Source organism: Globicephala melas, chromosome 2 (genome assembly GCF_963455315.2).
Source record: "Globicephala melas chromosome 2, mGloMel1.2, whole genome shotgun sequence".
Classification (NCBI taxonomy): Eukaryota; Metazoa; Chordata; class Mammalia; order Artiodactyla; family Delphinidae; genus Globicephala; species Globicephala melas.
Window position 1 is genome coordinate 81235941 of NC_083315.2, and position 16560 is coordinate 81252500.

At 40.1% G+C, this 16560-nt stretch overlaps 1 protein-coding gene across 2 annotated transcripts in view; it reads right to left on the bottom strand.

Moving 5' to 3' along the window:
- Positions 1–1276: 1276 nt before the first annotated feature.
- Positions 1277–16560, bottom strand: part of TMOD2 (tropomodulin 2) — a 46650-nt gene continuing 31366 nt past the window's right edge. For both annotated transcript variants that reach the window (XM_030850338.3, XM_030850340.3), the window contains exons 8-10: positions 9010–9153; positions 3382–3526; positions 1277–1457 (exon numbers count right to left, since the gene is read on the bottom strand). In XM_030850338.3, the coding sequence (XP_030706198.1) occupies positions 1423–1457; positions 3382–3526; positions 9010–9153 (324 nt within the window). In that variant the 3' untranslated portion in view covers positions 1277–1422. The remainder of the gene's footprint in view (positions 1458–3381; positions 3527–9009; positions 9154–16560) is intronic.

Genomic DNA, 16560 nt, shown 5'->3' on the forward strand with positions numbered 1-16560 from the left:
TTAGTAAATTCTGGATTGGGCCCACCTTCTGCCTGAGTCAGCAACTTCTTTAGATCCAGTTGTCACCAGGACAAAGGATGTCACCTTTACAAGGCTCAGAATTATAAGGAAAAGAAGAAGAAAAGAGAAAGAGTTGGAAGGAAAGGAGGTGGGGAAGGGAGGCAGAGGTGCCTAAGGCAATGTCAGAGGGTCACCAAGTCCAGCCTCAGGCACTGACAGTTGTGAACTGGTGTCAAAGGCTGCAGTCATATGTTTCCTTAGCTTAATATCGCACTGGTGCACTGCTAGACGAAAAGATTCATGCATCTACCATGCAATCATCTCAATTGTACTTTCATAGGCTTTGTCCTTGGGATGACAAACATCTGGATAAACGATAATTCACATTTTTTCTTGATGTTTGAAAATGTCTGGATGGATCATGCCATGTGGACAAAATCTGTATAATTAACTTGAATGTTCACATTTCATCCTGTGATCTTGTTGCCCTAAAGACAAAGCAATAAATGCTTCTAAAATTTGCCAAAATAATGCAATCATGTGTAACAGACAACCTTAAGGTGTGATTATTATCGTTTTATTTAGGAATGTACTATTTTAAAAGCTTCCCTCTTGCTAAAATTTAAAAATTTGCCATCATGGCTGGAAAACTTTAAAACATCTTTGTAAAAAGTTATCCACAGAGTGATGTTAAAGATCAAATTACGTGGAATAATCAGTAAAAGTAGGCATGCTAATTCATTTTGCTACTTGTGAGTCTGGTTTGAAGCTATTTTTGTGGGTAAAAGAATATTTCATACCTATTTGCTAAAGCTATGCTTACGTATCTTAATGCTGTCTTCTTTTTATGAAGATGACACCACTGATCTTCAACCAGTAGGGCATGTGCATTTAGTGATTTTTCTGGAACTAAGGGAGAATTTGTGTTAAGTTGGTCACATTTTTTCACCCAGTGAAAGATTGGCAATACTAACTTCGTATGTGGTCAGCAGAACACTTCTGATGTATTTAGCCTAACTCAAAGCTATGCATGTAAACAGAGATAGGCCTCTATCTTAATCACAGTTACAAACACATTTATATACTAAGTTCCTTTCCTTTAAAAAAAAAAGTTCATGTAAGAAAGCAAGACCACCCAATATGAAAGTCACTAAACCATTTTCAATTGTCACCCACTAAGATCTGCATAAGTCCATTGGTGCAAGTTGCCAGAGGTGCCCATGAGCAAATAAAACAATCGTATATGTTTAAAAATCCAAGACAAATACGTAGTGCTAAAAAAGAATAACAATTAAATTATTAGTTGTGTGGTTAACGGAAATGAACAACCTTTGATAAAATGGTCCCAATGGAGAAGGAGAAGAGCTTTTGTTTTGAAATTGCCACCATGGTGAAATTGCCACTTCCTCTTCTTGTGGAAGTTTATCTTCGGTCTCCTTCAACTCGCTTTTTACGAACTAGGTGAGAAAGAAAGGTTTAAAAAGACAAAATGAAGGCATATTCCTTAAACTTCAGACAAACAACAATAATCACACAGAATAGCAATCTCACACATTTGAGAACACAGTTATCAAAAATTTCAACATTTAATTACCCGTGGCAATAAATGGAAATGACAGACTAGTCCAGGGCCTTTTGTAATTTACTTTCAAATAAAGCTAAGTCTGATAGTTGGGGACTTGAATGTTAGAGCTCTCCCATTTCTATGGAGTAGAAGGTCCAGAACAAACCCACGAAACAGTGAACTTCTAAATATTTTCATGTTTACTTATCCACAACACATCTTCTCAGCTTCTGTGTAACTCAGTCACCAACTGGCTATAACTAACTCCCCAGGATGACACATTCACAATTCTGATTTTGGATTGAAAACCAAGAGGAGCTGCAAACAGAAATTTAAAGTTTCTAAATCTGTTTTAAATGGAAACTTCGAAGTGTCAACCTCCAAGGAAGGTAGGATTCAGATGGCTAGCAAACTCAAGAGATTAAGCGTCCTTTAATCTGGTACTTAGTATCAAAGAAGCTGCCCTGACTGCCTTCCCAGTTTCTGTAACCCTCTTCTTCCCCCTTTCACCTCCCCACCTGCAGGCTCTTCTGGTGGATAGGAAGAGGGCTGCTCCAATCTTCCTGGATTTGGCAAAAAAAAAAAAAGGTGCCCTGGCTATGGCCGTGCCTCAACTTCCCACCTTAAATAGCCCAGCCTGCTCCTGCTCGGCTGCAGAAAATTCAACAAAAGCTGTTGTCCACAGCTGCCGCTCCTGGCCTCAGGACTGCCTCTCCATTTTCTTCAGACCTCTTGTTTTGCCTTTTTTCTTTGCTCTCCGTGTTGTTCAGATGAGGACCCATGTGTTTTCCCAGGAATCTTCCAACTGCTGCTCTAATCATTCCCCAAAGCCCTGTTTGCTGGGCTGCCCCCTGAGCCTCACTCTTTGCACCTTGGAGGCAAGCATTGTCATATGCCTGGCCAGCCTCTGGGTGCCATACACTGCACCTTTGCTGGGCCTCAGGGTCTTGGGCAGCAAACTGGACACTAACATGTACCTGCCCCCTTCCGGTTCTAACCCTTAACTTCCATCTTGTCCACCATCTGAACCCTCTCCATGGCCAGCACTATACTTGGTGGGACACCTTGTCCAGTTTCCCTGTCCAAGGTCTGGCATTCTGTCCCTGAACCTCAAACTGGGGACTGAGCTCTGTTATTGGTAGACTGCTTGCCAACTGGACTATCTGCACCTGGATGGTCTTGCTCCACACTGCTTCAGGTGGCTGGGACGTCCCCAGAACAAGCCTTCCCAATCAGTCCCATTCTTCTTTGCTGTGGTCGACCAGGACATGCCCCATCTCATTCTAACAGAAGTCCTCAGCAAAGAGTGGGTAGCAGGAAAGATTCAACAGAGGCTAACTGAAAAAGCTACTTCTGAGCTTAACCTTTAAAAAACATAGCTCTGTTAGGTCATTTCACATGTAAATCACCAATAACCATATTTAAACCCAAGTACAAAAGCACAGTCAGGAGTCAAACATAAGTGAATTAGGAATTTCCATGTCACTGTGTCCATCTTGTGGTGTAGATAACAGAGGGTGATTACATGTAAGAAGTAAGTAAAGGAGAAGTAAATGCACAAAGGAAATCAAGCAAAAATCAAAGCCTGTCTGGAAAAAAAAAGAACAAACAGTTCCTCTTGAAAGAATGCTACAATAAAACTTAAACACTGTGAAGATGATGAGAATTCCTATGACCATGTAATAATGTGCTTCTGATGAAGGGCTGACACCAAAGGCCAGTGGAAAGGTATCTGTGAGATGTTATATCTGAAGTGGAGAAATGAATGGTCATCCTGCTCTTCTAATTGCTAACAGCACATATTGTGGCTGCATTACCCAGGTCATTATTCTTTGTGATGGCAGCTGCCACTCTTGTTCGTGGTCCTTGCTTGGTAAACTGATATCCAAACTTGAGGATCCTTGAATTCTCCTCGAGCATCTGGGCAATTTCCATCTCTACGGCTGTTCCCAACTGCTGTCTCTGATTGCACGTGTGGACACATACAGAGAATGGCCAAGAAGGAAGAGGAAATAGTTACTCGCATGGGAAAGATGCATGGCTATTTGTTGGACAAAAAGGCAAAAGTCTCAAATTGAAAGGGACAAAATCACTTGATTTTCTCTCATACAGTTATTTGAGACCTGTTCCTTGTGGAGAAGCAAAATCTAACAGACAGCTGAATCTGCTGGCATGTTAAACTGAAAAGACTAAGCAAATTATTTATGAAGGAAAAGGCAATTCCAGATGTAAAATTAAAGCAAAACTAATACTTGGTGTTTCCAATTACCCCAGTATCTGCTGTTTGAACAAAGGGTATTATTTTTTAATAGTGACACTGTCTTATAGCAATCAATTCAATTACAGAATTTTCTACTCTGGGGTCCATATCCAAAAATAACTGAAGATGGGCCATTCTCTCCCAACAGTCTCACTAGGAGATCCTCAAGAGGCTTTATTAAAGTGGTTTGAACTGTAGCTAGTTGAATTATCGAACACTGAAGGGGTTATTGGACTACAGGAAAATCCCCTAAGTTTTTTGAGTTGGTGGAAAGAGGTTTTTGTCTGTTTGCTTTTTAAGTTGAGACATAGAATAATAATTTAAAAAGTAGAGTTAAAAAATGGGGCATGTACATTTAGGATTTTACAGTTAAATTTAAGGAACATAGTATATTGTTTCATACTATATTCATTAATTTTTTTAGAAAGTATAAAGAAAAGACAAACAGAAAAAGTATATAAAATATAAAAGCTCCCTTTCCCCAGTATTCCCACTCCCCATACAGAAAGCCAGTTCGGCATGTAGTCTTTGAAACATTTTCTGTGCATTCATACGTCTACATGATCACATGTACATCTACGCTTTTTTTCACATAAATGGGTCACACTAGCATATTGTTCTGAAACATGTTTTTATTCTTCATTTAACATTAAGAACATCTTTTCATGTAGGTAAGTATGTTTCCCTCATCCTTGTAAACAATTGTGCAGCACTGTATTGTAGTAAGTGATCATAATTTATTTAGCTTTGCTCTACTGACTGCTACATTCCTTTCCATTCTTATTCCAAACTATGCTATGGTGAACTTCCCTTGCACACAAAGTATGTCCTGGGGCATTTCTGCCAGTGTGCCTGTAGGGCAAATTATAGCTGGGCCCAAGAGGAAGCATGTTTCAAATTTTGATAAATTACTGACTTACCCTCAAAGGTTGTGACAATTTTTACTCCTGCTGATAGTGTTGGAGAGCTAGTGTTCCCTACTTTAGCCAACATGGGATATTATGAATCTTTTTCACCTTTTTCAATCTACGGGGTAAAAATTTATTTCACTTGTATTTATTTAATTAATTTGCATTTCTCAAATTATGACTAAGAACAATTAATTTTCTTTTGCATTTGTATTTCTTTGTTTGGAAACTACCAACCTCTATCATTTGTATATTTTTCTACCAGCTTGTGGTCCCTGTTTTTAAAATTTATATATTAGGAAATTAGCCCTTTGTCAAACATGCTAAAAAGACTTTGCTCAGTTTGTCTTTTGACTTTCTGATTAAGACCTTTTTTCATTTTCATACAGTCAAATTTATTAGTCTCTTAGATTTTATGTCCTGTTGAGGAAGCCTCTCTACTTCTCATTTCTTCCATTTGTTTTATGATTTCTTTTATTTTAGTATTTAAATCTTCATTTTACCTGGAATGAATTCTAGTAGAAGAATTAAGATACAGCCCCAACCTAATTTTGTCCAAAATGCTAGTGAGTCACAACATTGTAAATCAACTATTCGCCAATAGAAATTTTAAAAAAAATGCTAGTGAGTAGACCCACCATCTTTTACTTCATTCTTTCCCCGCTGAGTTGAAATACTACCTTGCTGCAAAATTCTCAGGTGTACCTGGGTGTGTTTCTGGACCCTATAGCTTTGCCAAGTCTATGTCTGTGCCTGAATCATGCAATTTTGATTAAATATATTAAATATATATATACACACACCTTTTAAATATATTAAAATGTGTAATACATTAAAAGATATATTTAAATACATATATTTTAAATTTGGGAAAGTTAAGTATTGGGCAGATGAAGAAGAAAAGTTAATGGAGGCATTTTTGTGTTCTAGGCAAGTTCTAAGGTTTAACTCTGTTCCTCTTCTTTCTTTTCATCCAGCAACCTGTCAAACGAGTCTCTCCCCAAGAAATGAACAAAATGTGACATTTCAAGTCAGAAAATAACAATTCTGGGTATCCAAAGTATAGAGGTTACTGTTCTCAGCAGTGTAGGGCCATGGGAGCGAGAGGCAGCAAAAAGGTAAGTGATACTGACCTCAAAGTTTCATGAGCAACTTTAGTTCATGACACACTTTCAAACAACAGGGCTCTATTAGAGATTGAGACTTGAGCTAAGGTCGGGGCTGCCATAGTTATGGCTTACGCCCCCGGGGTGGGCCAAAGGTGCTATCCAAGGGCAGAAGGAGCTCAAGACGGATGTAGCTGACTGAAGGGGATGACATAACACCCCTCTATTTCCCCTCACAAATCTTAGGCATTTGGAGTCTTAGATTTGGGTAATATACAGCTTGAGCATGCTGTGGTGATAAAAGGATATAAGAGCCAAAGAAAATTATATTGGGAGGAGGGCATATAAAAGAAGGGGAGAAAGTAATATAGCATGGAGCATCTTTCTTTCTTAGCCTGAGTCTTTTTTTTTTTTTTGATTTGAGATCTTTTGTGTTGTATAAACCCAGGGCAACAAATGGGCACCAAAATTTCTTATAATTTGGATGTTTCTCTTTTTAATTTTAGGTCACTAAATACAAAGAAAAAGAAACAAAAGTTAAGCACATAGTCCTTCAGATCACCTTTTTTGTGACCTTTTTTCTCTACTCAAATTTATTTAGCAGTTACCCATTTCATTAATATGCATCACTGATTGCTCTTCTCACAGGGGCACCTGATTAAATCATCACTGGTTTACCTGGAGCTTAGTTATGGCAGCTCACGCCAGTGCTGGATTCTCAGCAGGCCTTCATTTTGGTGCAGCTGCCTGCTGCAATGATGCTAAATTGGTCTCAGCTGCTGGCCCTTCCTGAGGAAACTGTCTTAGAGATTATTTTATTTCAAACCCTTCACTGTACAGATAAGGAAACTGAGGTCTACTTCTAACAGTCTATGAGTCAATGAAGAAAATATGGATGGAAGAGAAGTTTTGAGTCTGAATTTCCTTTATTGGAATAAAGCAAATAATTTTTCCAGTTGCTTTAGAACTTAACACTCTTTCTTATCATAAGTAAAGAGAAGCCATTTCAGAGGCATATTGCGAGTTGAAAAATTACACAAATCCACCCCTAGATGACTGAGGACGGGAGATGAGGTTTGATCCTTCAGAGGGATTCAAGAGGGCAGATTTTATATTTCAGGGTCTTCTTCACATGCATTCTAAAAAGCTACTCTATTCTAAATTTTCAGGATTTCAGCTCATTTAATAGGTATAAGGTTGCTAGATTTAGTAAATAAAAATACAGGACACACAACTAAATTTGAATTTCAATAAATAACAAATAATTTTTTAGTATAAGTATGTCACAAATGTTTCATGGGACATACTTGTACTAAAAATAATTCACTGTTTATCTGAAATTCAAATTTAACTGTATTTTATCTGGCAACCCTAACTAGGTAGTATCTTACAAGGAACTGGTAACAAATTACCTGGAACATTATTTCAGATATGGGGTTTCACAATGGCCTGAACCAACACAGAAAGTTAAACGTACTTTGGAATGAGGTATCCAATTCTGTCTTAGCACTCCCGGAAATATTTACGAAGAGTCCTCATAACTTCCTCCTGACACTAGCCTATTTGATATATATCCCTGAGCTATCACTTCTTTTCACTCACTTAATATTTCTCTCTCTTGTTTTCCTACTCTCCCACTCCCTAATTTACTAGCAGCTGGACACATTAGGATACACAGGAGCAAGCTTCCTAAGTGTGTACAGCCACGTGTGCACATTCCCAGGGATTCACTCCACATCTCTGCAAGGGAAAGCTGTTTTGATAATGCATCCCTTCTAGGGAGGGTGAGAGTGAGGGAGTACCTGTCTCCTGGTGGGATTCCCCTGCTCCCCCGGCAACAAGGCTCAGGAGGAGTCTAGGGACAGAGGACCTGCACTGAAACAGCCCACTTGTTCTGGTTAGAAAAAAAAAAGGAGAGTAGAGGGCTTCCCTGGTGGCGCAATGGTTGAGAGTCCGCCTGCCGATGCAGGGGACACGGGTTCGTGCCCCGGTCCGGGAAGATCCCACATGCCGCAGAGCGGCTGGGCTCGTGAGCCATGGCTGCTGAGCCTGCGCGTCCGGAGCCTGTGCTCCGCAACGGGAGAGGCCACAACAGTGAGAGGCCCGCGTACTGCAGGAAAAAAAAAAAAAAAAAAAAGGAGAGTAGAACTATTCATGTGATCTTCTGGGGGTCTCCAGGCTTAGGCAATAGTCTTGGGTGGGACCCTGGGGTTTCATTACATCTTGGAGGGTCTAGACCAGGGATTTTCCTAGACATGCAGGGGTCACTCACTTCCCCTACTGCCCGTCCCGTCACCCCACAGGGGAATGCTCACAGCACAAGTCTCCTTGCTTTCTCCTCTTTCTGGTCCATTCCAAGGCCCTTTATTCCAACTATACAGTGTCTAGACCTCGCAGATTCACTGAATCCCACTGCAGACACGTCCCTGTAGCCAAAGGGGAAGGGCACAGCATCATGCTGAGAACTGAGAGTTGCTGTCTGAGAGCAGCAACCAGCTGAAACCAGTAGAGCGACTACAGCAACACTGTAGGCTGATGCTGGGAAAAAGAGGTCTTCGGGGTTACAGGAGGGGGTGGCTCCAGGGAAAAGCGGCTTGCTTTGGTTGTTGGTGGGACCTGGAGCAATGCTGCAGCAGAGCCGGGATTGTGATCACACTGTGCATGTGTCCTACTACTCTAAGCCAGGCCATCTACTAGAACCCCGAGTCCCTGAAACAAGGCTCTGTGTCCAGCACCAGACAGCAGGAGCTTGGCTCTGGCAGCCTCCAACCAAGGACAAGGAGTCTGTTTCTGGGTGTGGCCGTTCTGCTTTTCTCATAGTCCCAGTGAGAGGCAAGAGCAAGGCTGGGGCAGGACTGCGCTGAAGTTCCTGCTAAGAGGCAAGGATGATGAAGGCTGAACAAAGCAGCTGTCAACACCTCTGCCCCCATCTCCTCTTTTTCCTCCTCTGGTTCCTGACTAGCGCAGGGCTGGGGAGAGCTTTCTGTCTCAGGCTTCCCCACTGTGCACCGTTTAATTATTAACATGCTCTCCCACACACCCTCCACACGCCGGAAGCTGTCAAAATTTACCAGAAAGCCAGAACATCAAGTTAAGTCACAGAACTTTGTCTTTTAACTCCCTCCATTGTGGTATTCCTCCCTTTCACATGTACCCTGTGCATTAACTCACCTGGTTGTCGATCTTGATCTCTGTCAAGGTGTCATTTTCTTTGAGTGCCTCTACAAGGGCCAGGATCCCAGTACCAGTGATAAAATTGGATTCTATGTTTAGACTTTTCAAGGTCTTATTTACTTTTAGCATATCTGCAAAAGCCTTATTATGTGAAAAAGAAAATAACCATTAGGGTTTCTGAAGATTTATTTACTAAGCTTCCCACTCCCACATTAAATACATATTTTTTTACAGTACTTAAAGAAAACCTTAGTTAAATCATACTTTCACCTCCAAGTAACAAAGATAATAATTAAAAAATGCAATAAAGATAGTTCAGTTCAGCAGTCCAGGCTTATGAATTTCACATACATGCAATACTAAAAAAAAAAAGGATACTGACATAGAATTAACAACTTTGTTTTATTAAGTAAGGACATTAAAAAAAAACTCACTACCATCTGTTATCACTGTCAATTTTTTTTTTGAGAAAAGGCATTTTAACATTAGGAAAAGTGTAGAAAGGACATCATCTCAGAATTATTTCATTTTTTCCCTTTTACTATGAATGGATAAAAAATTTTTATCATTGACTAGCATTTGGGCACTACTTCAGGTGGTCACAAATCAGGATTTTTCAAAGATAACTTTTGGAACAAAATCAACACTCAGAGTGGTAGAACCGCTGAAGACTCGTCCCAGTTCAAGACAGCAGACTGCACACATGAACCTGTCTGCTCCCTTTATTCCCAAAGTTTCCCACTGTCATGAAGAAAAGATATAATTTTTAAGTGGCTGGAACTCTCACAGTGCAAGAAAACAAAAAAAGAGGGCCATTATCTTGAAGAATTGCTAAAACACAGAAAACAGATTGGTGGAGAAATTAGCATAAAATTGCCTGAGATGCCAGAGGTAAGAGCTGATTAGGGCGCCTCATTAAAGAGCTGCCTTAGGAACAGGTGGATCAGCTAGAGCAGGTGGCGAGCACATCATCCCTCCCTGTCGCTTCCCTGAAAAAGAGCAACTGCCTGCATAACCATCAGTGAGATATCTCCCAGGAAGAGGTTCTAGTGAAGGTGCTACGTCCCAAGAGAGATGCAGTGCAGAAACCGAGGCACCTCCAGATCTTCCACCAGATACTGTGTCGGAGAAGGGAGAGGAGAGGCGGCCATTGCCCAGGAAGGAAATATACTGAAATGTATCCCTTGCACAGTGAAGCCCTACAACCTGGAGCACTTGCAGAGTACTACCTGGTTGCCTGCCAGCTTCTCATGCACACACTGCAGAGAAGTCCACCTATCGATTCACCTGCCTGCTTATAAAAGCACTCACTCATTCATTCATTCATTCAACCAGAAAAGACTATTTATCAGGCTTCTACTGTGTGCAAGCAGTAGAGAAAACAAAAATCCCTGTTCTAGGGAGCTTATAGCTGAGTAGGAGGGGCAGAGTCAGTAATTAATAAATAAAATATATGGCCTGTCAGTTGGTAACAAATAGAGAAACATAAAGGGGCTTCCCTTATAAAGGAGAGAGCTGTTGGTGAACCAGATTGACATAACAGGAGAGGAAATAGTCCTAGTTTACACAAATCCGTTTTGTTCTCTAACTGAAAATATGACCAGGCAACCAATGATTACTAGACATATTAGGAAAACCAACACCATGAAAGAGAAAAGCCAAGTTGACCAAAAAGGAGAACATGCCATACAGGGAACAGAGATTATTCAGAAAACATAAATATGTAAAACTTCTAATTGCTATAGTCTCTCTCCACCCTGCCCTACTTCAAAAAAAAAAAAGAAAAGAAAAAGGAGAAAGAAAAAACATTGTAGCCATAAAATAAATAAATGGGGCTTCCCTGGTAGCGCAGTGGTTGAGAGTCCGTCTGCCGATGCAGGGGACACGGGTTCGTGCCCCGGTCCGGGAAGATCCCACATGCCGCGGAGCGGCTAGGCCCGTGAGCCATGGCCGCTGAGCCTGCGCGTCCGGAGCCTGTGCTCCGCAACAGGAGAGGCCAAAACAGTGAGAGGCCCGCATACCGCAAAATAAGTAAATAAAAATAAATAAATAAATACTGGCTATTACATATATTTTAAAAAAGAGGACAACAAATAAGAAAAAGTTTTGAAAATCTGTACTACATTGAAATGTTAAAAAGCAATGGTCATTTAGAATTATAAAATGATCATGGCTGAAGAGCAAGTTGGTGATCTAGAATACGGAACTGAGGATGTTTTAAAAAATGTAGAGTAAAAGACAAAGAGAAAATACAAGAGAAATGTTAGGAGGTGCGGAGGGAAAGATCCAGAAGCTCAACATTCATCTTATTGGAGTTTCAGAAGGACCATTAAAAAAAAAAGACAACAGAAAGGAAGAAACTATAAAATAATAGGGAAAAATTTCCCAGAGTTGAAGAAAGCTTCAAGTTTTTATCTGAAAGAACCTGCTGGATGCTCAGCAGACTAAATAAAAGACTATGTGGGCACATACAGATGAAATTTCAGAACTCCAGGAGAAAAGAGAGTCCTAAAAGTTTTTCGCAAGAAGAATTTACTCACAAAGGAACAAGAATCAGGCTGCCATTAGTCACCAGATTTTAAGGCCCATGAGAACAGAGATTCATATATTTATACAGCCAGATAATTGTAAATGCTGGTGATGTTTTAATGTTTTTGGAGTCAATCTATATACATAACAGAATATAATGACATAAAATGTATAAAGCTCAAATGCGTGAAATGATAGAATAACTACAATTCAGAGGTAGAAAGGAAGGAGGAATAGAAGGTAGAGTGGGTACAGAACTGCCCTCATCTTTTCTAATGGAGAATCAAAAATTGTCTAAGATAATTGATCAAAAATATAAGTGCAGGGCTTCCCTGGTGGCACAGTGGTTGAGAGTCCGCCAGCCGATGCAGGGGACACCGGTTCGTGCCCCGGTCCGGGAAGATCCCACATGCCGCAGAGCGGCTGGGCCCGTGAGCCATGGCCGCTGGGCCTGCGCGTCCGGAGCCTGTGCTCCGCAATGGGAGAGGCCACAACAGTGAGAGGCCAACATACCAAAAAATAAAAAATAAATAAGTGCATGTATATTAGTGCTTTTCTACCCTGGTTGCATATTAGAATGACCTGGAAGCTTTAAAAAATATAGCAGTGCTTGGGCCCCACCCCAGAAGAATTAAATCAGAATCTCAGGCTGTGGCCTGGACAGTTGCTTTTTTTGTTTGCTTTGTTTTTTGTTATGGAAGTGTAGTTGATTTATAACTGCATTTTTGAAAAGCTCTCCAGGTAACTAATGTTCAGCAAGGATTGAAAACCACTTTAATTAAAGTCATACAATGAGAAGAATGAAAAATAAACTGCTAACAGTGATTGCTCTGGGGAGTAGAACGAGGAACTTCTGAACTATTTTAACTGCTTTTATGGCAGAAAAGACAAGAAGAAGGAATCCAACTTGGGACAAGAACAGGGTTTCCAACCTCGGGTCTACTGACATGAAGCTGGATAATCCTTTGTTGTGGGAGGTTGTCCCGTGTATCGTAGGAGGTTTAGCAGTCTCTGAGACCCACGAAATGCCAACAGTACCCCTCCCAGTCATGACAACCCAAAATATCTCCAGACACTGCCAAATGTTCCTAGAGGGCACAATCACCCTGAGTTGACAATCACTGGACTAGAAGAACAATCCTGTGTATTAGTCAAGCAGCTGCTTGAACTACCAGGAAGCTCAAGGATTTGGACTGATGCTATTGTACACCGTGTAAATTAAAGTGCATTTATTCAGTGCTAGGTCTTTAGTTAGAATTAAGTGTATGCATTTTAATTAGAGCCCCAGAAGGGAATGCATCAAGCCTTTCCTTATGGACGCTGCAAGCTTTGGGATTTACTTCTATTACTAGAATAACAAAATGTCAGAGCAATTAGGCCTTTGTAAAAAAGTTGCAGGACCTCCTGGCAAGTAGCCACGATCCTGCCAATTTCTTTTAAACTTGAGAAAACACTTTTCACATACTGAACAAAACAGGGAAGAGAGATCCAGCCAAACATAACCCTGGGCTGTACGCCCAGGTTCACTACAGTTCAGCAAATATTTGAGCATCTACTACATGTGCTGGGGATAATAACATTAGTAAAACGAAGACTAGATTTCTTAAAGGTTACATAAATAATTAGAGTAGAAATACATTTTTAAAGAGAAGGTTTTGCTTTCAGTACTTTATAGAATTGCCCGGAAAAGCAGTTTCATGCACTGTCCAAACCTGTACTATTCCAGTGGTAGCCACAGGACACAGGTGGCTATGAAGCCCTTAAATAGCACCTGTTCTGAATCAAGATGTGCTTGAATTTTAAATGTTTTTAAACGTAAAACATGCATTGGATTTCAAAGATGTAGTATGGAAAAAATACTGTAAAAGACCTCATTACATCTTCACATTTTGAAATGATGATATTTTGGATATGGTGGTTTGAATAAAATACATTATTAAGTTTAATTTCACCATTTTTTTTTAATGTGGTTACTGGAAAATTTAGTTACACATGTGGCTTACATTTGTGGTTCTCATTTTATTCCTATTGGACAGTGCTGTCCGAAACTTCTGATTTTTATGTGGCATACCTGTTAATAATATGTAATAGCATTTTTTTTACATATTTGGGCCTTTTCTCTACATCAGCATTCATTACTATGGCAAGTTTCATTAATACTCCCTGCTATAGGTGTGGTTATATGGAAGTGCTTGGAGCATGGCAAACTGAATTTGATTACAGGTCACTTAAGTTTGCTTCCTGGCTTGGCCACATGCTGTGTAATCTTAAATTACTCAAACTCTGAGCCTTAGTTGCCACATCTGTAAAATGGGGATAATGTCATCTCACATACACATAGCTGGCCTACATTCACAATAATCCCACAAGTACTTTGTTGAATCTGTTTCTGAACCTTACATAGAAAAGTCTTGAAGTTCTTGCTTTAATGCTGATTTGTAATTCTCAACAGCAAGTTGTTCAGCCATAATAACAGTCTGAATATCTCTGTTGCCTGTGGGGTAATCAACCAAATTACAACCTATAGAAAAGTTCTTTCCTGACTATAGCATAGCTGAAAGGGGAACCACCTGAGGTCAGCCAGGTGAGGGCTGGACCATGTGAAGCCATCCAGGCATAAGGCTGAAGGAGGCTTTTCTTTTCACACCCTCAAGGATAACAGTTTTTCCTTGAAGTTGTATGGTTTGCTTGTCACATGACATACATACAATACATAGTTGTTGGATTAAAAACAGTAACAAAGAGATTATTATATTTGAAATTTATTTAGTCCATTTAGCAAGTTATCTATTTGACTTAGAGTAGAAGTTAGACTGCTTACTAGTAGTGCTGACAATGAACTATACACTATTTGCATCCCTGCCATTTTACTGTAAATAATATATTAAACAGAAATGACAAATCATTTCTTTATTTATCCCTTTAGTTACTTACTTACAAAATGTATTGTGAATATTTTTGCTTTATTGAAAACAAACCTACTAAAGGGCAGAGATTATACACAAAATCATACACAGATAAGAACCCTTAAATTGCTAACTTCACCTTACCAATAATCTAGCTCTGCTTTTTCTATTTTAATGATAGGTTTCAAATTCAAAACTGCTTTCAACCTACAAATTTAGATATGTAAGAATTACTGGTGAAAACATCAGTTCTGTAGCTTAGCCCCTCTTTTACATGAGTGCTTAATTCAAATTTGCTGTAGTCATCATGGAAATATTGTCTAATGCTGAGAGGTTGGAGGGCAGGTTCATTCATTCATTTAACAAGTATTTTTCAAATATCTACTCTGTGCCAACACTGTGATGAGTAGTCATTACTTTCATGTTGTCCGTTTTTAATGCTATTTTTTTTTTAACTTATTTTTGGCTGTGTTGGGTCTTCATTGCAGCACACGGGCTTTTCTCTAGTTGCGGCGAGCAGGGTCTACTCTTTGTTGCGGTGCGCAGGCTTCTCATTGCGGTGGCTTCTCCTGCTGCGAAGCATCGGCTCTAGGCGCGCAGCCTTCAGTAGATGTGGCACGCGGGCTCAGTAGTTGTGGCTCGCGGGCTCTAGAGCACAGGCTCAGTAGTTGTTGCACACAGGGTTAGTTGCTCCACAGCATATGGGATCTTCCCGGACCAGGGATCGAACCTGTGTCCCCTGCGTTGGCAGGCGGATTCTTAACCACTGCGCCACCAGGGAAGTCCCTAATGCTCTTTTAGATCTTCCAAAAGACATGTTACTTTAAATCGCATCATCAAGTCAAGAAAACTTTCTTTTTTCTGGCTTAATTCAAGTGCTGAGAATCAGATGCTGTAGAACCACTGATGTAGCCTGATGCTCAGGCTTCTGACAACTGCCATAGTTTAGCAAATGTACGACAGTGAGGCACAGTATGTAAATATAGCATAGCTTGGTGGTTAGGCATCCTGGTTGTGGAACAAGAAAGACCTGGTGGTGAATCCTGGCTCTGCCACTTGCTGGTTGTGTTACTTTGGAAAAGTTACTTAACCTTTCTGAGCCTCAAATTGCTCATCTGTTAGAGTGGGAACTAATAATAGTACACATCTCACTGTATTATAGTGAGGATTAGGTGAGATGACGTGAGTAAAGCACAGAGATCAGCAGTGGCATTTACTAATTGTTCAAGAAATGTGAGCTATTAATAGGAGGGTTAACGCTGATAATGGTAATGGCAGTAGTATTTCCTTGGGTTCAGGGGCTTCCTTATTTACCTGAATTAACTGAAGTGCATAGAAGGAATAGGGCTTTTGGTTGTTTTTTATTTTTTTCATATTCTGGTTAACAGTATCAAACAAAAATTGTTTCAAGATTCGGTTGTTTAAAATATTTTTGAGACACATTAATCCATTTCATTTTTTTAACATCTTATTGGAGTATAATTGCTTTACAATGGTGTGTTAGTTTCTGCTTTACAACAAAATGAATCAGTTATATATATATACATATGTTCCCATATCTCTTCCCTCTTGCATCTCCCTCCCTCCCACCCTCCCTATCCCACCCCTCCAGGCAGTCACAAAGCACCGAGCTGATCTCCCTGTGCTATGTGGCTGCTTCCCACTAGCTATCTATCTTACGTTTGGTAGTGTATATATGTCCATGCCTCTCTCTCGCTTTGTCACAGCTTACCCTTCCCCCTCCCCATATCCTCAAGTCCATTCTCTAGTAGGTCTGTGTCTTTATTCCCGTCTTACCCCTAGGTTCTTCATGACATTTTTTTCTTAAATTCCATATATATGTGTTAGCATATGGTATTTGTCTTTCTCTTTCTGAGTTACTTCACTCTGTATGACAGACTCTAGGTCTATCCACCTCATTACAAATAGCTCAATTTCGTTTCTTTTTATGGCTGAGTAATATTCCATTGTATGTATGTGGCACATCTTCTTTATCCATTCATCCGATGGTGGACACTTAGGTTGTTTCCATCTCCGGGCTATTGTAAATAGAGCTGCAATGAACATTTTGGTACATGACTCTTTTTGAATTTTGGTTCTCTCAGGGTATATG